Genomic DNA, 25351 nt, shown 5'->3' with positions numbered 1-25351 from the left:
TTTCTGCTGATTTAGTGGATTCTTAACTTGCTCTCAAAATCAAGTGCCTTCTGGACGAAGAATAGGTCTCTTGGGTCATCACCCCCCTGCCATCTCAAAGATGCTCTAAATAATCCACATATTATCAAATATGCACTGTCTCAAAAGTTTCTCTGTTTATTTTGGAAATATTAGATATGCATTCTAGCTTTAGGATACCTTTCCACACACACAAAAAACAAACAAACAAAAGAACCCCAAAAAACCCCCAAAAAACAAACAACAACCAACCAAACTGAAACATCTCATATAAGCCCCTAATGTTAGTAAGAGTGGCTATGTAACAAAAAGTGTTATTAGCAACTGCTGTAGACAGCATACTAGATATGACATTGTCCACATCTGAAGGATTGTGGCTCTCAGTCCCACAAATGTATCAGCATTTCAACTGCCAAAATCAGCTAACAAGAGATGTCCTTACCATGACTTTTAGTTACTGAGTATGATTCCACTGTTAAGCTTCCCTGTCCTATAGCTGTGCCAGGCAAATACGAAAATGTGAAGTGCACAGGTACTGTCTGTACTTCCTTGGCTAGAGAGAGATATCCAGAATCACAGCTAATTTCACAGTTAATCCTGAAAACACCTCAGAATTTTTTACTCTTGTCCCTCTGGCCTTGTAACTTATCTTTGGCAGTGTCTGGCACGGGCTGCTTAAGGAAGACTACAAGATTGTTTCCACAGCTGAGAATTTGTTCATAAGTACTGCCCAGATGCATGGCCTGAGATGATGTGAAAATGGCTGTACTCAGCCAGACCAGAAGGTGCAGCTCTTGACACGCACCATAATGACCCAAAGACACAAGAGCACTGGTGGGTAGCACAGACACAGCACCTGTCAGCCTTAAGCACTCAGCAGTATCAGATCTGTTACCTTTATATACAAATAATCTAAAACCATTTTGCATCTTCATTTTTAGTATCTAGGGCATCTGCTGGCAAGTACAGTTTGGCAATGCAGTCTGTAAAGCATGTTCTTTCTTCTAGTATGCCATGTTCCTTGTGCAAGAGGGGCAATGTGCAAATTCCAAATTCATCCTTGTCATGCTTATGAAGAATACAGTGTGTGTATAGGGCACTGGTGGACTGCTGCCAGGAAGTAAGAACATGCTGGCATTTTGCATTTTTATGAGAATAAATCAATTAGTCAAAATCAGTTTTCAAGCCCTACATACCTTGAAACTGCAAATAAACTTCTCATCACAGAAAGTCTGTATCAGCATGAGAAGGGAATTTAAAAAAATTAAACATCCAGAAGTTTAACATGAAGAAGCAGCATGTCCAGCTCACCAGGACCTCAGGAGACAAGAATCTAGGAGACAGGATTATTCCTCCTGCCCAAAACATCTGCTTGAATGCAATATTTAGCTATAAATATGATCTCTCTGACATGATTGTAACAGTTTTTAATTTGGAAGGGAGAACTGCTCATCTGCCCTTTACTCCAAGACCATGAGGTATTGTGAACATTTCTGTGGAAATGATTGGATGGTCTACATGAAGCCACAAAGGCAGAAGAGAGATTACTCCAGAATTTCAGGTAGATGGTGCCAGATGAGGCATAACAACTACAACACAGATTATTCTCTTTAATAAGTTTGTCACCACAGCTTTTTTCTCAAAAAGGTTGAAACAAGCTTTATTTTAACATACAAATCAGATTGTGTACAAGGCAAAACATACCCTTATAGAGATAGGCAGAGTGGGTCTTCACACACCATGTGTAAGCCACCTGCACTACAGTAATCCTGAGACATGGACAAAAGCCCTAAAAATCTTTTTAATCACTCTTGCTATAGTCACCTCCATTTGGAGGAATTAAAAACATTATACAGTTCGGTGTCAGGAAACCAAATTACCTGTAAGCAAAATACCCAAGATAATGGTTTAACTCCCTGCTGTCATCCAGGTACACCAGCAAGAGCACTTGAACAAATCAAGAGATGGAAATATGCCAGGTTACTCCATTAACACTGAAAAGCATACATAGAAGGATGCTAAGATATTTTTGCTACCTTCAACTACTACTGTCTTCATGAACTGTGTAGTCTATGTGTCAAGCTTACATATCCTATGAACTTAACAAAGAGTTCTCTACGCTGTGTGTTAAGTTAGTAAAAATACCCCAACTTTCTTTGCTTCCTTTCAATATGAAGTTATTTTTGAAATAGAAATATTTTTAAAAGCTTTTAAAAGCAGTAGAACTACAGATATTTAAAGTCATTTCCCTAATATTAAAAGGTACTCGAACACCCTCATTTTGCTACAAGACTGTTTTTCATTAAATGACATCAAAAAAAGGAAGTCTCTTTTCTTAAAAAAAGCTAAAGGTAAGGAAACATTATAGACATGTTTGGAGTTTTTCTTTAGTTTTGCAACATAAATAAGTTACACTACATATTATGGCTTTCATTTATTTATCTATTCATTTAGTAGCAGAGTGTCGTCATGGATTTAAACACTAGATGTTGTAAATAATTAACCTGCCATGTTGTTCAGACTTTGCTTGAGTTTTGAATTTGTGAAAAGAAACAAGCAAATATTAGAGGGAAAATTAAGAAGCCTCCAGAAAAACTTAAATAGCAAGAAGCACCTGTAGAAGAAGTCTTTCAGAGAAATTTTTAATACAATTTAAAATTTGCATTTGATTTTAAAGTAATTTAAAATTGAAGTTTTAATTTAATCTTCTTGTCAAAATAAAGGCCAAGCCAAATATCCCATGCACTTCAATAGTCAGGACTTCCTACTGAGCTTCATTTCAGAAATATTGACATACCAGTATGATACTATTATGCTACTGAAGTAATGATTGCTCTTTAATGGTTGTTAATAATACAAGATAATAGATTTGGTATGCAGCTATCTGAAAAAGGCCACAATAATGCTAAACCAACATGACTCAAAATTACAACACAACTGCTCAATATCAAGAGTTGCTCACTACCAATGGAAGGGGAGGTCGGGCACAAAAAGTGCTTGAGTCAGACTGAAAGGTTTCAATTACACATTGGTGTATTATTAATGGCTATATTATTAATATACTTACATTTTGAAGACTAAAGTTGCATTCAAATCAGACAAGCTATGACAACATTCAAATACATGTAAATAAAAAGAATTCTAGATTCATAGCCAAAGTAGTAACAAAAAATCTCCTTGTGCAGTTGATGTAGCATTTGCAACAACAAACTTATGAATTCAGTAAGAAAGACTGTGGCACTGAATTTGGGAATATTTTCAAGCTCTAGCTGAAAGCTCTAGTTTTTCAAGCTCAGGACAGAAGAGCTGCCAGCTGAATAAACTTAACTGACTACTGTACTTTCCAGCTCTTTGTAAACAAGACTCCATGTTGTGCACAAAAGAGGGGCTTTCACTCCCTTTTTTCTTCCAGGGAAGTATCTGAAAAGGCAAGCTGTAGTGATTGCTTCTGACAGCAGCAGAATAAAGAAGCAGATAGAAAAGTAGGTATATATAAGAAAGTTCTTAGAGTAAAAGCATCTGCCCTGGTTTGATTTTGTTCATGAAAAGGCACTTTACGTATTGCTAAAACTCCAATACCGTATGTATCCTTGGAGTTTTTCTGTTAGAAGGCTGCGTTGCAAGGTGGTCAGCATGAGGATGCAAATGCTCTTTATACAGTGCCTGTCTGCTACAAATTTTATAATTACACAAAGTATCTTACACCAGTTATTTAGAAGAATAGATTCCTGTTCAAAATAGTAATAGGTCTTCAAACAATACTTCAGTGATGACGATCTGTCACAGACAACACACCACCTGTAGTGAGTTCACGCTAATAAAATTAGCAATGTAAATCTTTCAGAAGTGAGTCCTCAGTCTTTTGTTTTCCTCTCGTAGTCTCTCAATTTCAGCTACTAAGCTTTCATTTACAGAGTATCTTTCAAGTAAAGCGTGCATTTCATTCTACAGAAAAGAAAAAAGTCTCAATCAGTAGCAATAAAGTTAATAATTCCAGTTTTATCCTATTGGCTTTCATATTTCTTTTAAAAAAGAAATAACGTAGATAATTCTGTTTTTAAAAACTTTTGATAAGAAAAGTAAGATTTTCCCTTTTAAGCTGACATACAGTATTTTGATCATTAATACATTAGTGAATATTTTATCAAAGGATATTTTGCAGTTCTTCAGAATGAGAATCTACTAATGCAGATTCCATTAAAATGCTCAGAACCCAGACAAGGTCTTTTTAATGCAGATCAAAAGAACAAAGATTCATAAAAAGGTGAAGCTAAAGAATACTGAACAGCTCAGTATGCATACAGTATCTACAAGTGAAGCTTTCTATTTGAATTCCATCTATCTTCTCCTTATCCCAGCCTTTGGCCCTTTCCAAAGGACAGCTGAATTTGTTTGTAACTCCCGAAATATGGAATTCATACCTACTCAACCCCTAGGTTCCCTTTATTAATCAAAGAAAAAACAATTTAACAGATTCCCATTCATATTTTCCCTCTCCTTCACATGAAATCCTCCCTCTCTTGGTCTTAATAAACAAAATAGATTTTCAGTTTTGAGAGAAGATAGCATGCCTTAGTATTACCAAAATTGAAAACTGAATATATTTCCCATTATGGTCCTTGTACATACCAACTGCATATGGAATTGCTTGATCATCTCCACTTGCAAATTTACAATGTCTCGATGGCATGCTTCTCTGGGGGAAGAATTGCAAAAGGAAAATGCTTAGACTTACTTATGAAGCAGTCTCTCTCAACCCCCAGCACCCAAAACTCCGCAATTCCTCACCTTCACTTATTAAAATCCTCACCTCATTCATCAAAAGTCTATAAACCCTTATACCATGTAACATAATATTCTACAGCTTATTTTGGAATACTTTTGTTATGATACTGATTTTTATAAGTATCTTTTTTTTTCAGCACATAAGAAGGTGCAGGACTTTTCAGTTTAGAAACACAAATATAGACATGGTGATATCAAGATTATTTTTCACTTGCAAGCTATAAACTCCTCTCATTTTTACCATTCAAAGCTAATTTTCAATCCCTTGATCATAAGCACCACAGGGAAAGATATTTACCTGTACTTGAAGATAGACCTTTTCAGTACATGACTTTCAACAGTGTTTTGTAAAAGATGCCCAAAACATCAACTGTGGTAAGTGATACATTATTCTCAATACCATGGAATAATGCAGGTAAATCTACATAAAAAGCAGTGGCAGTGTTGTCTGCAAAGTGGACATGAATTTGTTAATTCATGGACAACCATTCCACACTACAAAAAACAGGCTTGAAAATAGCCTCTGATCATGACATTAATACAACAGTTCCAGGAGCTGAGGAAGAAGAAGGAGAACAGCTCACAGAAAAGCAGGCAAGCTGACAAGTTCTTCCTAAACAGTGCAGCTGTCTGGGACTGAATACTGTGCTATGGGTACCACTGGCCTGACAAAGCAAGGTGTTTCTTAAGTGGGCACACACAGATCGTACTTCATTTTCCTTTCCTCAAACATACAGCAAACCTAAAGGCAATTTTCACTTTCTCTTTCCACAGATTATTTTGCTACAGAACATCTACTGGAGGCAATCTTCTTCGAGTATATCAAGTATAGATGCCAGCTAGCATCCTATAAATCCAAAGATGTAGGTTATCTCCCAAAGACAGGGAGATCAAGAAACAAACATCTTTTTGGAACCAAATGAACTACATATTATTCCTGGTCCTTTCCTGAAGGTTCATTGTTTTTCCCCCCTTTACCTGAATTTCAGGCAAGGATGATAAAAATCCTTTCCTCAGGTTCCAGCAAATGAAAGGTAGTTACATCAATGGGAAGCTTACAATAGTTCACTTCCCTCTTACTGACCACAGTACTAACAATCTTTCATGATCAGTTTAAATGTATCTGCAATTTAAAACTGGGAAAAGGGCCAGTAGAGCCTTCCAGACACTCCAGAAAGTATAGGTCAGAGGAGAAACACAGTATTTAAGGCTCCAGATCTGAGGTACTGGAAGTAAAAGACTGGCAAGCATAACTTCAAAATCTAGGGTGCATGAACATAGATGTAAAAGAAAACACATCTGCAATACATAGACTGCATTTTAAGTTACATCAGTTACAGGTGTTCATCAGATGTTGTGTTTATTGCCAAAAAATCCCAGGGGAGTTTTACCATACTACATTTATGTAAAGACATAAAATAACATTTGATGTATTTTTTCTGTTGGCAGATACAGAACAGCCATAGTACACAGACCTACTAAGCTGATTTTGCTTTGCGTCATCAAGACAACAGCAGTTCCCCTGCCCCCTGATGGAAATTCTTCTCCATCATCTCCATTCAACCTACTTCATCTTAAACTGGGTTTGGGAAGTGATGCCCTAGATAAGATTCTCTTAACTTCTCCACCTTCTTTAAACTCTACTCTAAATAGACTAATTTGCTAGTATGCTAATATGCTAATTTGACTTCTTTCAAGACAATTGGAATGTTGGTTAGATATCCATAAAATAAGCTCACACCAACCATCACTTATAGCACAGATGTTATTTCAATGCAAAGTTCCACCAGCAGAAATACACACACACTGTTTCACCTTACACATGCCAAGATAACAACAATCAAAGCCAACACAAGTCAACTGGCTATGTCAAATTCTCCCCAATGTCAACTTGAAATTTCTCCTGCTGGGATAGGGAAAAGAGCAAGGAGAAAAAGAAACCAGTGCAAGGCTTCAGGAAAAGAGTAGAGACCTTGCTATGCAGACTAAATTTACCATCTGAGAAATATTCACTCAATCTGGAAACGTCAGCAAAGTCATATACCAACAGCCCTCAGAGGCATCAGACTAATTAGTCATCAGAGCTATTAAAAACTAAGTTTCATACCTAGTTTTTCAAAAATAGGACTATAAATGGTGTAATTTTCTAATCCAAAGAGAAATTTGTTTGAGCAGATGCTGAAACACCTCATTAAGAAAACATGTCATTGAAAACAAAACACACTGCAGGAACACCAGTACCTGAAGTCATCCATTGTTTCTTGTATCATATTCTGAATGAAGTTTATTTGAATTGCTGTCAGAGGTGCATTCGGTCTGCTACTCCCAATGGTTTCTACTATTTTTTCTGACAATGAACTTGCAACTCCAGCAGTGACAGGTGATGCTATCTTTGAACCTTTACAATTGAAAATAAAATACTGAGAACCCTCAAGACAAATAAAAACCATTCATATACTGCATTACACTGATACTTTTTAAAAAGTAGTTATTTATTTAATTAATTTTACCTCAAATACTCCTTAGCAAAAAGAACAAATCAGATTTAGAATTAGTCTTTTCAGAGGCAACTAGAAATATTTTAGGAGGGCTGGCTTGATTTAAAGAACCGAGATCAAGTCCATTTTTTCAGATTTCACGTCAGTTTACAACCAACCACACCTAGAACTGGGCCAAAATTATCAACTTACTTGGTGAGGTAGTACCATTTACTGGTAGATCATATGCAGGATGGGCCTGAATAGTCTTCACTAGTTTCTCATTTACATCAGGAGTAGATGGCAGTGGAGAAGGTTCTATGCTTGATAAGCTTGATTTTGAAACCTGACAACAGAAATTTTTTTATTATTATTATTTTAAAGATTAAATCTACTTGTTACAATTGTCTAATTGCACTTGAAGACTAAGTTTTCCAAAATGCACCTTCAAACATTTTTGCTTTTACGAATCTGCTCAGAAATACATGCTTTTCATTTCCTAGCAAGATATCTGAAAAGCGGATTGGTAAAACATTCCCAATTGCCTCAAGTAGGCACAAAGAGGCAAGTGCAAAAGGCAGGGGCCTCTGATTTTCACATAAAAAATGTTGTGACTAGATTGTATCACTCCTAGCAAACTCAGACTTCTCAAGAGCAATACAAAAGTAGTTAAGCTCTGTGCAGAGACATATGAAAGATATCTCAAGAAAAAGAGGAAGATGCAAAACAGGGAAAGAAGAGAGTGGAACTGACCTAACATACAACAATTGATCATACTGGTACAACCATCCTTCTTGATTTTCTAGAAAAATCAAAATATTCCTCAGGCTACCTGTTTTGTTTCATGGGAACTTAAGTAACCTGATCTTATTTAAGACAAACATACATTTATCTTCCATTGCTGAAGGTCAATTCACCTAAATCACACAAGGTTTTACAGATTTGTGTTAACAGTGTGTGAACAGAGTTGAAAAATAAAATCAGATTGGGCATTATTCAGTATTCTTTTCTTCAAGCAGTAATATTCTGACAAGACTCAGAAAGAGTCCACTCATAACAAGAATACCTGCTTCAAGACATCTTTAGATTCTTGTTTTCCAAGACTTATTTTCTTAGAGTCAGTCTCTGGATGTTCCTCTTCTTCTTTAATTGGAGATCCCACAAGAGCATGCAATGGGCTAGACTGTGTCCCTTGTGCACTACTGCCCACTAGGTTTCTTTTTAATGGAAAGGCAATGGTTGGCTGTGGGAGAAAATCCAAACCTAACAGGTAGGACTGGAAATCCAAGCCTAAAATGAAAAGGAAAAGATGAAACACACAGGTCAATAAACACACACACCACATCTACCCCACAGTTAAAATGCCTGCACACTCATACAAAACTGATTGACAAAAGAAATCACCGAAAAATGTACTCCACAAAAAGCTACATCCTTCCATCCAACTTATGATGCCCTCATCCTTATAAAAGTAATAAAATGTGAAAAGTTTCTGTGTATCACTATAAATTGTATAAAGGGAAAAAAAATCTAATCACTTTAGGACCATACTCTTGACTTCCTGTTACCATGTTGTGTCTCTTAATGTGTCAGACAATTCCCAGAAAAATTGTTACAGTGTCTGCTTTGGTCATTTCTTTTTTTTCAATGTTATGACAAAACCAGTATGTGAGAACTAGCACAGACCTCCAAAGACCTATCACTGGCATATGCTTACCATTTCCTTGAGGATCTTCAGTCACTTTATTTGCAATAATATCTATAAAACAGCAGAAAATAGACAAATGAAGTGTTTATTTGTATCACTGCACCAAGTTCATAATCAAAGACAAATTAAAATATCAAGTAGGTACAGCAGTCAGTAAGTCACAAGTGACATTTTGTCACACTACATGCAGAGGAATGACGCTTTACAAATTTCAGTATTAGTAACTTACCATCTCTGACTGGAGAGAACACATCTCCTAAACTACTTCGACCCAAATCATCAAAATTACTTAATTCAGCACTTTTCCCATGATCTGCTTCTTTAGATGGAATGACATCCAAGCTGGAACTATGGGGAAAACCTTCAAAGGGCAATATCATTCCATTAGAAATTGACCTTTTCCAAAAATAGCATACATTATGGCTAAACAATCTCACACTAAAGATGATACTTGGGAAGTCCAGTAACCACTTCAGAACCGTCTGCAGATGCCAGTTAGAGTGTCAATATTAACTTCCTCATTTGGGCTGTCAACAAAGGTGACTACAACTAAAAGCTAAAGAGGAGGATAGTAAAATTGGAGAACCCACCCATGCTCAGAGAAATCTATATGATGGGTGCAGCAATTTTATGGTGGATCAGGTGAAATGAAACTAGTGATTGCACCTTCTGCTAATAAGGCAACCACATTCAGATGATAAAAATATAAATTTGTTCTGCAAGACCAAAAATTTGCTGTAATAGAGCCATTAAGCATTCCAAGGAAAATTATATGAAACTCCTTTTTTAAAGCTTACCTAGTGTTAGTATATTTTCTGCTTATTTCTAATATTAGAAATTCAACTTATATATTCTATTAGAAAGTCAAATTGAAGCTACAACTGCAGGCAAGAAAACCTCAACCAAACTTGTTCCTAGACCTTTCCTCACTCTACCTTCAAGCCCCTTCCCTGACCCAATCCAGAGGGGAAAAATGCTTTTTATATGCATGGTACCAAGGACAGTTGTCTGAAGAACGGAAGCATATCTTAAGTCCAAAAAAATCCCCAGTAATTATTCAAACTACAGTTTTTAGAAAGGGAATTGAACTGCTCAGACAACCACCAAAATAACTTTCATAATTTCACAAAATGTTCATAAAACCTACAAGTACTTCTCTACGTGGGATTACTTGTTGAAGTGATCCAAATATGACTGTGTGGGTGACTGCAATTAATCATGTCCAAGTATTTACATTAAGTGGAACTTGAGTTATGTTTATGATTTCACATTTAAATGTATTAATATATTATATTTTTCACTCCTTCAGATGTGTCGATTGTGACACCAACACAGGATTGCACTTGCTAATTAAATAAATACTTGGTATACTGAATCAAATCAGAAGTGCAGCATCAACCTGTGCATCAGAATTTAGAGGATCTACGTAGAAAAAGCATAAAATTGGGCCAAAATATCTTGTGCACTTTTACCCATTCCCAGAAATATAAATGTAGTAAGGTACTTAAAGCAGAGAACAGTTGGTAAATGAGAGTTTATGGGAAGCCAGCTCAAAGTACATCCAAGTTTCTCATCACATTCTGACTTCATTTGTACTTCTGTACCTTAAAAATACCTGTGACAAAAAGCCTCAATTTTGTTTGAGTATGTTATCAGATTACTTTACTGAATGCCCCTTATTTCTCTAAAGTTAAAGCCTATGAACAGGTTCTAGAAGAAATTCCAGACAACAAATGAAGTTTGTGGTCTCATCCATTCCCATTTTTAACCTTAAAGACAATATCTTCTGCAGTATTCAGAGGTTTTTACTTTTAAATTTAACACTCAGATTAAGGAAAACTGTTTTGCTTGGTAAGCCTTTACTTTCTTAAAACATTTATTTATTATGCATGGTCCTCTTTAAGGGGTAACAGCCATTACATCTTCAAATAAAGATAATAAATCGTACGTTTTAACCAAAATAAAATTTTCCACACCATTCAGTAACATTGATTAGCAACACTTCATACAGAGGAAACATTTGACTTCACCTCATACTTCACTGCATACCCAAGGGAGGTCATTAATACACATCCCTATAGACTGCAGTGGCTTATTGACTAATTACTGTTACTAAATGTATTTCTCCTTATTTTAAAAGGGAAGGAGAAAGTGCTGTTACGTTAAAATGGACTGAGGATTTTTTTCGAAGAATCAAACTAGCAGTGTTACTGATTTGATATTTTCAGAACTCTTGAAATAAATAAAATTTTAAGACTACATTTCACACAGTGGGAGTTTTGGAATGCTCAGAATTCTTACAAAGAACTTGTTAATTTCAGAGGCATAGATAGCAAGTACAGTTATACAACTAATCATACTTGTAACTATATTTAACATCTTTCCTACCATGTGATAATACTGGAATCATGCCTCTCACAAAAATACAGTTCAGTTGTCACTTGGGTTTTTGGACTAGGTTGCTATTTTTCTCTGTGTTTTCCTAGGTGTTTTTTGTTTGTTTGTTTTGTTGGTTGGTTTTTTTTTTTTTTTTTTTGGATGTGGTCTGCTACTCCTTTTCATTACAAATCTTTAACTCTGCATTCCATGCAGACATTGCATCAGAAACTACATTATGTACATAAAGATAATCTGCAATAAGTCAGAATGCAAGAGGTAGTCCCACAGTATCATCACAATTTTAAGACTTCATGTGTCTTAAGTTTATAGTAGGACCCAATTTACCTCCTACAGTTTCACAGCATGTGTTACACAGTGGGGAGGGAAAATAAGTATTTGTATGTGCAGGTACATACACAGAATACTTCCTAACAAATGCCCTTCCCTCAGTGAAATTTTTATACTGTAATGGTCAAAACATGAAACACTGCTTCCAACTTCCCCATTATGCCAACTATTGTAAGAGCAGGAACACAACATTACCTGTTTTCTCCTGAAAAATCTCTCCTCCTTTATTCTCATTTGTCAGTGTAAGATGAGAGGAAACTGCTGCTGATGCTTGAGAGGCAATGTTTTTGATGCCAGTATTTTGAATTCCTCCAAGATTACTACCAGTTTTGACTTCTACTCTTTTGGACACGGGTTTATTTGAAGAACCTGTGATGTTAGACTGAAGAAAAAATAGAACCAATTATGAGAAGCCATTATTCCTTCAGCCAGAAGTAAAAATACAAGACAATATACTTCCCTTTTTAAAAACAGTAAAAAAAAAAAATCAGTTTAAGTTGCAAAGGTTGCCTAGGCGATATGCCTTTATAAATATAAAAAAAGGTATCTCTGTGTAACTTCAAAGAGCATGGGAAACATCCGTGAGGACCTCCACAAGGATAGCAACAATTTAACAGTGGAGTGACCCTGCATGATTCAATTTTAATCCCAGGTTTAGACACAGCAGAAAAAAAGAGATTACAGTATTAGAGACTCCAAATTTTACAGGAAGAGTTAACCACTAGCAGTAAGTGCGCTAGAGGAGAAGAGTCTCTGAGTGGTAAAGAAGCCATTTCAAAGGTTCTCTCAGTGTCCACTAAATGGAAGCACAGGGTTTCTCAATAAAGTAGATCCTAATTAAGTCTTGGAAGAACCTCTTAAATCTTCTCTATTATTTAATTAACTTCTACACTGTTTATATATGCTAGCAAAAGTCCATATATAGGACATAAAAAATCTCTTCAGGTGAGCAGCCCTGTGTCTTCTCCTTAAGCAGAAGGGCCATTACAGACCTTTCTGCTAATGCCTACAAATAACCAGAGGTGCTATAAGCTGATCTGCAAAGGTAGCATATCCACACCCAAAAACCTAGAAGACTGTAAGTTCCACTTATTCCTACACTGAGGCCAGGAGTGGGGGGAATTCCACATTAACAACGCCTAAAACAGCAGTTAAGACTAAGCAGTTTATAATTCCTATGTTGGTATGATCCCATTTTGTTGGCATCTGTAATGCTTAGAAAGTGAATTCTAAACTTTTTTCAGAACTTAAACTTATAATTGCTTTCATTAATCTGCATACTGAACAATAAAAATACCTTGGTAAAAGTGCTGCTGAACTGAAGACGTATGCATTTCACACAGCCTTTGTGAGCAGTAACTGCTTTCACTGGTGATGTCAGTTGTCTTAAGTCATACTGGCAGATCTTTCCCCGGGAACATCCTATAGCCAAAGTAGTACCATCAGGCATGAAGTCTACTGTGGTTAGAGGAAAATCCGCTACAATTGTTGTCAGTAACCTTCAAATATGAGAAAGGACAGGATGAATCTTTTAGAATTCATGAGTTGGACTTTTCAACACAAAATATCTAAAAGAAATATATATATATATATATATATAAAAAAAAAAGCTTTCATAATTCAGCTACAGGTCAGTAGTTCAACTTCTCCAGTGCCAAGTAAATTCCGTGAACTATTTTAAGAAACAGTGAATTAGGCTTACACTAAGCATTCATGCTTAACAAGAAAAAAAACTGCATATGCCCCAAAAGACTTCATGAAGACAGGATCATATTGCTTTCTTAATAGCAAACTCCAACATTATTTACTGGTATCATCACTTGTAGCAGCAATCATACTACATACATTCTTTCATCCTCTAGCTTCCCAAGCCTATCAACTCTACCCTTCCCACAGCTCTAGGAAAAACTTCAGTTTGCATCCTTTAGCTTGCATCCTTCCAAAATGCAAACAGACTCCTGTTCTTATTCAGCTAGAGTAAAAGCATTACTCACTTTAAAACCAATGTCCCACAAAACCACTCGCCATCCCATCCTCCTACTACAAAGTCCCACCACCTATTTCCCATCCTTCCTGCTTTTTCATCCAATATTCTCCCCTATCTCAGCAGTTCTGTGCACCACAGTTACATCTTTTATCTTAACCAGAAAAGCAGGCAAGCTAAGTTCAGGTGGCTGGCACAGGCTGTACTGCCCATCACAGAAGTTAATTGCTCTCTATCAACAAGAAAAGCCCATACACAAACACTGGAGAACATCACCCATAAACTGGACTTCAATTAGCTCCCACACGCCTTGGCGTTTTTCAATTGTTTGTTTGTTAAAATGGACTATGGGACAGGTTCTCCAGTAGCAATATGCCAACCACTTCAACCATTCTGCATGGGGGCTGAATGAAATAATTCATGTCATAATTAGGCATGTTTTTTCAGTTTATAAAACCCAAACAAGGAATCTTCTAAAGTCAAAAGGTCTTTCACATACTCACTTTTTACTTGAAGTGTCATAGAGAATAATTCTTTTATCCAAACCCACAGTTACAAGCAGCAGCTTATTGACTGGAGAAAAGCAGATTTCTGAGGCTGGTGCTTTATGAGTATTTTCAAAATTATGATATGGGTTCTGGCTATTTACATCCCAGAGAGTTACATTTCCACTGTCAGAAACAGTGCCCAGCAAGGATTTCTTAAAGGATGAATATTTCAAGTGTCGAATAGGCTGCAAAACACATATAAAAATGAATTTTAATACCAATATTAAATATTATATTAAATTATTTTCTAAAGACACAAGCAGATTAGGAATATAAACTTAAAGTAGTCTACAAAGGCTTACAACTCTGAAATATAAATAGTAAAAACAGAAAAAATAATTTTGCAGTAAAATGCCATTTTTGCTATTGGGGGTGAGACTTTCTTTTTTTACTATTATGCGGTACCGTATGAGGTGATCTGCAAAATTAAGGAGAAGAAAAATGAAACTTCCAGAAAAGTTTCTCAAATTTTCAGCAAATATCATGCCTTCATACAAAAAACCCCCACAACACATCTAAAATTAAAGGAGTGAAAAGTTACATTATTTCACCAACTAGTCTTCTGCCAATGCCAATAATGTTAAACTTAATTCCCCTTCACTGACTTGAGGTACTTGGATATCAGCCAATTTCATAAGACACGCCAACTCCAGAGTTAGGCAAGTAGGTCCTGCAGAACAGACTTCAACCTGTGGACTAAGACCACAGAAGAGGATAATGTGTGGTTTATCACACACAGCCTTGCTATCGCAGAACCAGGAACTTAACTTGCCTTTCAGAAAAGATATTTTGTTTCCAGCACATTGCTTCAGAGGATGTTTCAGAAGCTCACTGCTCTAATACTACAGTACTCAATTTCCTGATTAATTTTACTTATGACCCAGCTGCATCTATTCGTTCCTGGGACCATAATGCCCTTACAGTCAAACAGTTTTCCTAATTCCTCAGTGCTGCTATCCCATTTTAAAGAACAGCAAGCTCACCCTCCTTTGGGCTTTATTTTGCTATTAAAAAAAAATGAGAGTCCCCCAGGACTGTTTTTTCAGTACCATCAGTCTGTTTGCAACTCTCCCAGTATGAATCTTTCTTGAATATGAACAACTAAAATCTTTTATGATCCTCAAAATATTTTGCTCTGAGTCTGTTTTAGTCACTGTCATTTTATATTAAGAAATCCAACTCCTTTCCCATGGGAATTTTGAAATCCTACACTAATAAGAGCCTCAGTTGTCCCCTAAATCTGGTGTCTTAATTTCTACTCCATCACAGTTATTCCTGTGTCTACAGTTTCAATCATTTTTTGATACTGACACAATCCTCTCTTATGGGCAAACACCGTCCCACTGGGTTTCGTCATAGCTCTACCTAGAATCACAGAATTGTAAAGGCTGGAAAAGATCTCAAAGATCATCAAGTCCAAGCCTTAGCCCAGCACTGCCATGTTCTCCACTGAACCATGTCCCTAAGTGTGTTTTTTGCTATGTGTTTTTTGAATGCTCTCAGGGATGAAGATTCCACACTTCCCTGGGCAGCCTGTTTCAATGTCTCACTACCCTTTCAGAAAATAATTTTGTCCTCATATCCAATCTAAACTGGTGCAACTTGAGGCCATTTTCTCTTCTTCTATTGCTTGTAACCTGTGAGAAGAGACCAATCCCCACCTTGCTAGTACCTATTTTTCAGGTGGTTGTAGAGAGCAATAAGGTCCCCTTGTGACTCCTTTTCTCCAGGCTGAACAACCCCAACCCCCTCAGCTGCTCCTCACAAGACCTGTGCTCCAGACCCTTCCCCAGTTTTGTTGACCTTACTTCTACTATCGTAAGCACTACTGAAAATATTAAACAAGACAGATAATGAAAGAAAATATTTGTTTGATTTATCAATATAATGAGTTTCTTACCCATCCTACTTAGTATTTTCTCACAAAGCACTTTATCAAGTACTTTACTCAAGTCCAGTCCAATGACTGCTGAAATATTTTATTTGCCTGAAAATGCTCTCAAAAAGCTATTGTTGTATTCTGGCATAGACCACAGCACAACACATTGTACTGGCCTTTATCCTATTTTTGTCTTTAGCTTCATTTTAATGGAGATATGTGTTGTTTCATATTCTTCCAGCATCATTTCCAGCACTTGTATTGTGTATCTTGCTGGAAGCCAAATTGCTTCAACCTGCTTTAAAGAGGTGGCACCTTCAACCTCTTATTCAAATAGGAATGAGCACAACTCTTCATCATTAATATGGTCCTCTACTGGTCACAATTTTATCATCATTTTTCTGTTTGCTTACATTAAAAAAATACAGAGAGATTCAGGAGTAACAGCTTTAACTACAAGCAGGATCTACATGGGAAATATTCCTGACCCTCACAATTCTCTCAACTCTTCACCTCCAAACACATTCCTCCTTACTGCCCTGGCATCTGCTCATGTTTCATTTTTCTCACTCCTGTCCTTCTGCCCACCAAGGTTACTCTCTTCTAGCTCTTCTCAAACCTCCTTTGCTATCCCTACCAAGTCATCCATTTAATTTTCTCCTTTATCCTTTTAACCTCACAGGTCTGGACAAGTTCTCCATTTTCTTTCATATACCTACATTCCCCATACTACCACTGCTCCCTACTTTTAGCTTTAAAAGCTGACAAACTTTTCACTGTATGGAGTGGCCAGAATCCATCACACTCCTTTACAAATCAGCCAGCTGATCAAACAGCTAAACTAAATCCTGTTGCTAGGAGAACTGCATCAGGCAGTGAAGACTTGTACAAACATTGTATTTTGAAACAAACCTTAATTTATCCTCACAACAGCAAGCAGATAAGAATCTGGTAGTCTAAATGAATGCCAATAGCAAAGACAAATTATGGGATCTGCAAACAACTCTGCAAGAACTCAATTTTAATAAAACACAAAGGTGTTCTAAATTAAAATCAATTAACAGAATATAGGCCAATGCTCTTATGAAAAGAATTTTGTTTGAAGACAGAGAAAGCATGGCAACCTTGGGCTATTCTACTACTTGTAGACTCTACACAACATGAGAAATTAACTGGCACGGAAACTACATTCCATCATGCTGAATCAAACACAGACAAGCTAAAATTTTTAAGGTTAGTTAGACTTCACATTCCCCAATTCTAAAAAAAGTCACTATGGAGTGGTGACCCTTCCTAAACCAGGAAACTAGTACCAGGATCAAACAGTATAATACACCGTTTATCTGTTCAAGTTTACTCTTAAGGAAACCTGGCCCCTAAGCTATAAAACAAGTAAAGGCTTTTTAAATTTAACAGAATTACACAAGTCTTCAGATATTTTCTTCACTGTAGAATCAATTCTCCAATTCTTCAATTAAAACCCCAAACAAGAATAGAGCCATTTTTGCACATAAAAGGAAAGAACATTTTTAGGATCAAAGACAAGCTGGGACATCCAACTAGCCAACTCATTACAAAATCATAGCTCAATTCCCTTTAAATGAAAGCTATAATCAAATAACTGCCCTCCCTAAGAAAATGTTGTAGACCCTTTAGGATGTGAACAGGAGCTCTTTGTTTGCAATTACTTTAACACATCAAATATCTTTATCCATCCTAAAGGTCATTCAGCTTTGCAGCAGACTTCTTGATTTCATCTGACAAAATAGTTATTCATGGCGTATCTCTTACTCCTAATCACTTTCTGGTGGAAAGAATTGAATATATCAAACAGGTTCATGCAAATCATCCTCACAAGAATTTCTTCATTTTCCAATTAACTAGTAGCATAGTCTGCACTCTGGATATTCACCTCAGCTGCATAATCCAGCCATGGACCTCCCTGCTCCTGCCTCGCATACACGTTCCTCATAAGATCACAACAATAAAATCAAAAAAATGACCTGACTATATAGATGGATTTTTAAGATCAAACCAAGTATGAAATAGAATTTTGCTTCAATGTAAGTATGAGACTGGCGATGGATCAAAGACACTGCAGCACCTAGGAGCAGAAATAGTTTAAATTTAACAGAGATTTTTCATCAGAAAGTATACCATAATTCCCGAGATGCTGTGAGATTGTAAGAGATTTTTCACCACGTTATACTGTTCATGCGAGACAGGAGAAGAATTTAATTTGACACTATCTGCAATCTAAGAATGAAAAAGCTGTTGCAGTAACAGAAAAGGAATAAGTCACAACTTCAGCATTCCTTGCAACATTAAAGGTCAGGTTTAGGACCAAAGCAACAGTTCTGCATCCCCTAGGCAGCTCCAACCTCTGTAAAAAAGATTCAGTAAAAAATGAAAGCATGCCTAGAACTCAAATACATGGCTATCCATAAGACAAGACAATTCTCACTAAGAGCACACATTGGAATTTCCAGTGGGACAACACAGCTCATTTACTACTGCAAATGCTCTTGTATCAAGGGAATTGCCCTTGTGATATCCACTAATTCTTTTAATATCTTTTGAGCCTGCAGAAAGGATTTGCAGTGGCAAACCCTACCAAGGTTCTTAGGTAGTACATATGTTTTGTGTTTGCCTTGTTCACAATTTTCCTTCAAACTAGTTCTCCCAAATACTAACTAAACACCTAAGCAGGTAAGATAAAACCTCATTATTTCTCTCTTTGAGCATCTGTGCAATTTTAATCTCCAGATTAAATAAACTTATTTCCAAATACAGACTCGTATTCATCCCTCCTGTACAGATAGCTCTGAATAAGTTAGAACCTAGTCTGCATGGTCTTTGCCCTCTGCAACAATATACATTGAGCAGTGAATTGAAATTCTGCTTTGGTTTGTAAAGCCAACTGTGCTTTAATCACTTCTAAAATATCTCAAAGTTTGCTCTTGAGGAGCCAGTGTCTACCAAGTAAAATTTGCTGTAACCCATATAGAAAAAAAGGCATTTGAGAAATTTGTATTTTGATGCTACCTAGTATTTAAGGCTATAATGCACACAGCAGTCTGCTTTCTCCTTTCCTTAAGGGCACTCTTAATAACTAAAATGAAACAGAATACCAGAACTTAAAACCCCTTGATATGTACTTTCAATTTCTAAAGACTGCAAATTAAGCTTAGTACCTGAAAGACATAGACAATAACATAGACAGCCTACCTGTCTGCTGCCATAACCAAAGGGACTACTTGATAAATTGGTGGTAACACTGTGTAGGATGATTTCACCACTCAAAGATCCAGAAACAATATAGCCATCATTCCAATTATATGCAACACATGTGATTTCATCTTTATGCTCCTGTGGGAAAGGGAGGTTAGAGGGAGAGTGTTAAAGATATTCTTCTTAATTTATGCTTTTGCAAAAAAACTTCAACTTATTTTTTCTGACCATCTAGTAACATTTTGAAAGATTTAAGAGTTGGTATGGAATATCACAGAAAACAGCAGCAAAATATACCAAAGATCAATCATAACCACTCTCTGATCATTTGCATTGGTGGTTTTAATAAAATAGTAAAGATGAACACATAATTATATACAATATTTTAATATGACAACCACAGCGATATTTATTACAGGTGTTATGAATATTATTTAAAAGTGAAGTCTCCCAGAAACCAGTGATATTTGAATATACTTTCTGTTAATCTGATGTACTACTGACAACTTCCCCTTCTGTCACTTTTAGACGTAACACATATATTTACCAACCAGCTTTTCAGTACAGTCATTCAGAGTGATGATATTGTGTATAATGAATATATTATTTTTTCCCCTATATTCCTATATAGGGGAAGACAATGGAGTACTTCTAACCCAAAAGTTAGGAATAGATATTTAAAATATTGTATTGGATACCTAGAGGTTTTCTTTCCAATTGTAACTCTGAAAGAAAAAAAGGATAAATCAAAGCTGAAGTTTCGTAGTCTTAAAAGAGTGGTGCTAAATAAGGGCAAACCATCTACTGAAGGCATGTGGGAAAGATATTAAGCCATCCTATGTTTTGTGCATCATAAAAAAGTTCTAGAGAATTCATACTGATCAGTTAGAAGACAACCATCTCCCAGTTTTGCACATTAGTTCTGCTACAGTGTTCCACAAACAGCAACTACCTGGAATGCAACTCCTGAAAAAAATCCCCATCAGACAACACCAAAAAAAATTGCAAAAATAAGAAGTCTATTCAGGAAATTTAAACACATTATTATAGAACTGTACTCTGAAAACACCAAGTTACGTATGTTTGTTAAATTTGCTATTTACATCACATAAAGAACACAAACTTGAACAAGACCCAGATGTGTGTTAGCTCCTATCTGTGACCTTGATCCAGACAGATAGCAGACTTAGAGAAAGTACATTTTTTACAGTTAGCAGCAAAACCTGAGAGTGGAAAGCTACAGCTCTTCCTCAGCCAAACTTACCTTTAGGCTGCGGTAAATCTTTCTGGACTTCAGATCCCAGATATTAACTGTGTTATCAAGGCCTCCACTGACAAGATATGAAGAACTAGAATTCAAGCTCACACATGTCTGTTTTGCCTAATGGAGAAAGAAGAAAATGTATGCTAAAGATAAGTAAGGGATTTATTCAAATCTACTTCCAAGCATATTGATGTGTGTTTCCAGTTTCATCAGTACAAATAGTCCCACTGACAGACAGACCTATTTGTACTCTACAGCCATTTCCTAACAAAAGGCATTTAAAATCAAGTCCAGTTTGGACATATATTTAATACACTTTAACATGTAAGTTTATTAATTACTAAACCTTCAAATACTCACATTTGCCCATTCCCATTTTAAATTTTTTGACACCTTTTCCTCCAATATGCATTTTCCCTTTAAATTATAGCTCCGTGAAGAGCAATCATAGTATTTTATTCAGGTACTCAGGTTTTTTTAAAGAAATCCTAAGTTAAAGAAAAAAAACTCTTTAGAAGGAAATCCAGAAGTTGTCTAAGTTACATACTTCACATTCCCTAAACATTACAGGGAATATTATAGCAGCAAACCTCATAATTCAGTTAAGTGGTTCTTTTTAAAATAATCACTGAAGTACCAGTTTTTGAAAAAAAAGGTCAATCTTAATGATAGGCCTACATTGAGGACAAATTATTATTCATTTCCATCACGTTGAAAATTCACTTTTAAGTTCTCAAGATTTGAGTGAAGAAAAAACAAGTCCATCTAATTATTGACATGATGAAATTGCAAGGGATTGCATTAGTTATAGACAAATTTATTGAAATCTTCAGGACAAACACTCCATTTTTGAAAGTGTTTGCTTCAGCGCCCTAAAACTTTTCATAAAATTTCCAGTCCAAATTAACATTACAACAGCTATTCAAGGAGAATAATTCGAATGGTTTAGAATACTAACAAGCTATTTAAGTGACCATGTGAAGAGACTCTTCTAAAACGAAGTCCAGCTTTTTAAAGTGCCACACTTCCTTTTAACTAGGGAAAAAAAAGCCTTGAACACAACACAAATTCTCTTGTTTCTTGCAATACAAGCTGGCACATGTACGCTCCAAGAACAACTCTTCCAAAGACTCTTTATGTTTTCCAGTGTACAATTCATAGGCATGCACAGTACTGACAGCTCAAGCTGGAAAATGAAGTTCAAACTTGAGCTATTCCATTTCTTACACATTAGATAACATATGAACCATGACTGCCTCAAGTTATCACATTTGCATAACTGCATCTGTATCTTCTTACTGACAGAACTGTTTTAAAAGCACTATTGCCCCCACTCGTTATATGTGTTTAACAATACACAAGGAAATGTTTTTACATATGTGTCATAATTCTAACAATACTAAAATTACATTGATCCCAATATGCAGAACAGATGTGAGACACAAAGGACACCAAGTGAACTGGGGAAAAAATGAGGGAAAAGCATTACTCATACTTACTCCTTCAGCTATTTCAAAGAGTGGGACAGGTTTGCTTTTACAGCTCGAAACAATTATTTTATCACCAGCAGCAGAAGCAGTAGCCAGGTATCTATCTTTGTCACAAGTTAAGGAACATAATTGTAGAATACTGGTGATTAATAAAAGCAACAGGAAGTTTACCTTATTGAACAGAGGACAGATTGGCTAAACAGTCTAAAGCACTGGACCTTGAAGGGACCTAGAAACAGAAACATAAGGCTATTTTCTAAGCTTTCATTAAGAAGCTCTTGAATTAACTACAGCCCTTACTTGCCAATACAAGACAGACAGCAATTTCTTTGATAGAAAATACTAGAAATATCTGCCAGGTATTATTTAAGAGCTCTTTACCACTACGGCAGCTTATCCAGTCTACAATTCTGTTTCCCCATACCTCCAAGTAAGAGCCCCATTTATCACTAGTTCAAAGGAATGTCTGTGGCTGTTAGCAGACTATGGATTTAAAGAATGGTCCTGGTCATGACAAATGTCAGACTACTTCACCATACAGTTTCTAGAGTACAAAGAGCGGCTGCCAGTTTCTCCCACTCTGTACTGAGAGAAGAAAAACAAAAGACTAAAAAGAACCTTTTATGAAACCAAGTACTCCAAAGTAATAAGAACATTTATAGAATCACAGAGCAGGAAAACTGCATCTGCACCGTCACCAAACCAAACTGAGTAATCATTCAGTCTTCTGGCCAATGCCCATTGTGATTTTGCATTTCCTCATTAAAGAATAACACAGGTTAATTGGCTGGATTTAACACAACAGAACCAGTAGGCAGAGTAGTGCTTGCTATTGCTTGCATTATTTTAAGGCACATTTGTATAATTTTACAGAACTATGCGTAACCAGAACTAATGCTTTATCCTTAACAAGCTGACAAGTCTATAAAGTACTTCATTGTTTCAGTTTTGGGAGATGAAGAGGAGCCTTGGTAGAAGAAAGCATGTAAGACAGACTGTCTGTAGATAGTTTACTAAACACACACTAGTGTGTATGCATACAAATGAAAACATTATATCTGCGCTTCAAATTCTCTGCAAGCTCCATAGCTAAAACATTCATCTGTGTTCCAATTGGTACAGCCTTTTTTTCTCATACATTAACTTTGAGGACAGACATTCAGAACACGGAGGATTCATATGCTGTGTGCCAGCGTCCTGGCCTCCTACATCAAGATGAGGCACCACCACCTTCTCCTGTGACAGCCACACAAGTTGTTTACCTGACAGCCCACTGAGAGTTCTCATATGTTCATCTCATATGTACACTTGGCCCCTTGTATCACTATCCAAGACTTCCCTGGCTTCCAAGTCAGAGGTGAAAGACCTAAATGGGTCAGATCCATTTTGATGACAAATCACCACCATCCCACAAATGTTTTCCTACACAACAACAGGTTTGTGCTTCCTCTCCAAATGCTACAAGCAATGGAAAGCCAGTGCTTAGAGGTAAGTGAACACTATGAAAGATCATTAGAATCAACAATAAGCTGTCCTACAAAAAAAAAAATCTTTGATTACAATTCTCCTCACTATACTATGTATAGAATTTTACTACACCAGCAGTTGCTTTGCTCAAGCTTGTCAGTTAATTAAGCACTGTATTGAAAGCGAGCATCATAATCAACTACTGAAGAAACAAATGAGTAAGCTTTACAGTTGGCAGGCAATTCAGGCACATTACAGCCATTAGAAAAGTGTGGGCTCCTGAGATGAGAAACTTCTTCAGAATTATTTACCATTATGAACTCATTCTGCAAGTCCCTTCAGCACGAGGAACCGCAAAACTCTGGTCAAAATAGATACCAATATTTTTATGCAAGACTTCAAAATGCATCAGGCCTCTGTTTTACAAACACTTCCATAAAAAAGGAAAATTAAAAAACACACTGGAATTTTGCAGAACACCCACAGAAATATGGCTGAAACTGTAAAGGATACTATTGCTGGCCCAGCACAGTGAACTGACTGGATGTGAGGGCGTATGTGGGTTGAACTGCTCCACCACAGTGAAAGATGAGGAATCCCATATTTTAATATCATCTCCTGATGATGCAAAACGTATGCTTTCTTGCATGGCTGCACCTGTTGTGGCAGAAATAAAAGAATAAGTGTAAATACATAAAATTTAAAAATCAACCAGGCAACCTAACAATTCAAAATGACAATTATAAATGGCACAGTTGAAGTTTTCTTGATACCTGCAGCATTTATTTGGAGAGTTAAACAGTTAGTACCGTTCAGCTGCACACACGAATGAAAGCAGCAGACACTCCAAGCTTTTGCTGCTTGAACTCTGGCAGGAAATGCGTGGTTTCTTTCTCACAAAGCCAGGCCCTCTATGGCATGAAGAGACTAAAATGAAGGCTTTATCACCACAGTTCACAGCTGCCTACCAGGAAGCCCTGAGTATCTGAAGGACCCATTTCCCACCAGTAGATGGGGATATACAAACCAGAATCAAACTGCTGCAGGACAAGGCTGGCAGTACAGACCTAAAGGACTCACTTCAGCGTTCATCTCACCACTCCAAAGAAGACATCCGAGAATCCTTTAAACTAAACCTTTGACAGTAGAATACAAGCGACAGTGAGTCACCTTTCATTGCACCCTACAAAACATTACGAAGCAAAAAGGCCAAGAACAATATACTGCTACTTATTTTGACCTACACCTTTGAAGACTTAAAGCCAGGTTAACCGGTGCCTGGTTTGAAGCGCTGACTCTTAACTTTTTATTCCTGGTAATTCTGAACTATCAACAGACAAGGACTGTAAATGTGAGCCTTCCTTCAGCTGAGAACACCAACACTCCTTAGCCAAAGTTTGCGGGACGCTTCCACACAGCTTTAGGCCATTCATTCTTACTGCCGCAACTGTTAACACTCACAAAAGTACACAAGAAAGTCAGAGCCCACATACGCCTTCCGTGGGCAGCAGCCCGCGGAGCCGCTGCTCCCGCCTCACACAGAGCTTGGCTCTCAACAAGCAATTCAGCGCCGGAGGCCGCGGGAGGAGCGGCTCGGCGCACCCCGCCCCTCGGCATCGCCACCGCCCGGCCCCGGCCCCGCTCCCGCGCTTTCCCCGCGGCGCTGCGCACCTGGCCGGGCGGGCACCGGGCCGAGCCCCCGCTGCTCGCCCCGAGGCCCGGCCCAGCGCCGCCTGAGGGACGGGACGGGACCGGTCCGGTCCCGGCTGGGCC

General features: G+C 37.1%; 1 protein-coding gene across 2 annotated transcripts; it reads right to left on the bottom strand.

Annotated features, from left to right (window-relative positions):
• Positions 1-1650: 1650 nt before the first annotated feature.
• On the bottom strand, positions 1651-25351 carry NEDD1 (NEDD1 gamma-tubulin ring complex targeting factor). 2 transcript variants are annotated; one of them, XM_053978560.1, is made up of 15 exons: positions 25250-25351; positions 24092-24235; positions 22121-22215; positions 20622-20738; positions 19355-19495; positions 14203-14432; positions 13013-13214; positions 11911-12097; positions 9218-9349; positions 8998-9039; positions 8347-8570; positions 7494-7626; positions 7045-7201; positions 4648-4714; positions 1651-3963 (listed from the first exon to the last, which is right to left on the bottom strand). In XM_053978560.1, exons 2-15 carry the CDS (start codon positions 24225-24227, stop codon positions 3859-3861), a joined length of 1968 nt encoding a protein of 655 aa, XP_053834535.1. In that variant the 5' UTR covers positions 24228-24235; positions 25250-25351; the 3' UTR covers positions 1651-3858. The 2 variants fall into 2 exon arrangements, with proteins under 2 accessions (XP_053834535.1, XP_053834534.1); XM_053978559.1 differs by lacking the exon at positions 25250-25351 and adding an exon at positions 24352-24384.

This window comes from Vidua macroura, chromosome 5 (assembly GCF_024509145.1).
Source record: "Vidua macroura isolate BioBank_ID:100142 chromosome 5, ASM2450914v1, whole genome shotgun sequence".
NCBI classification, from domain to species: Eukaryota; Metazoa; Chordata; class Aves; order Passeriformes; family Viduidae; genus Vidua; species Vidua macroura.
Note: the sequence above shows the minus strand (reverse complement) of the source record. Positions and strands in the feature narration are given on the sequence as shown.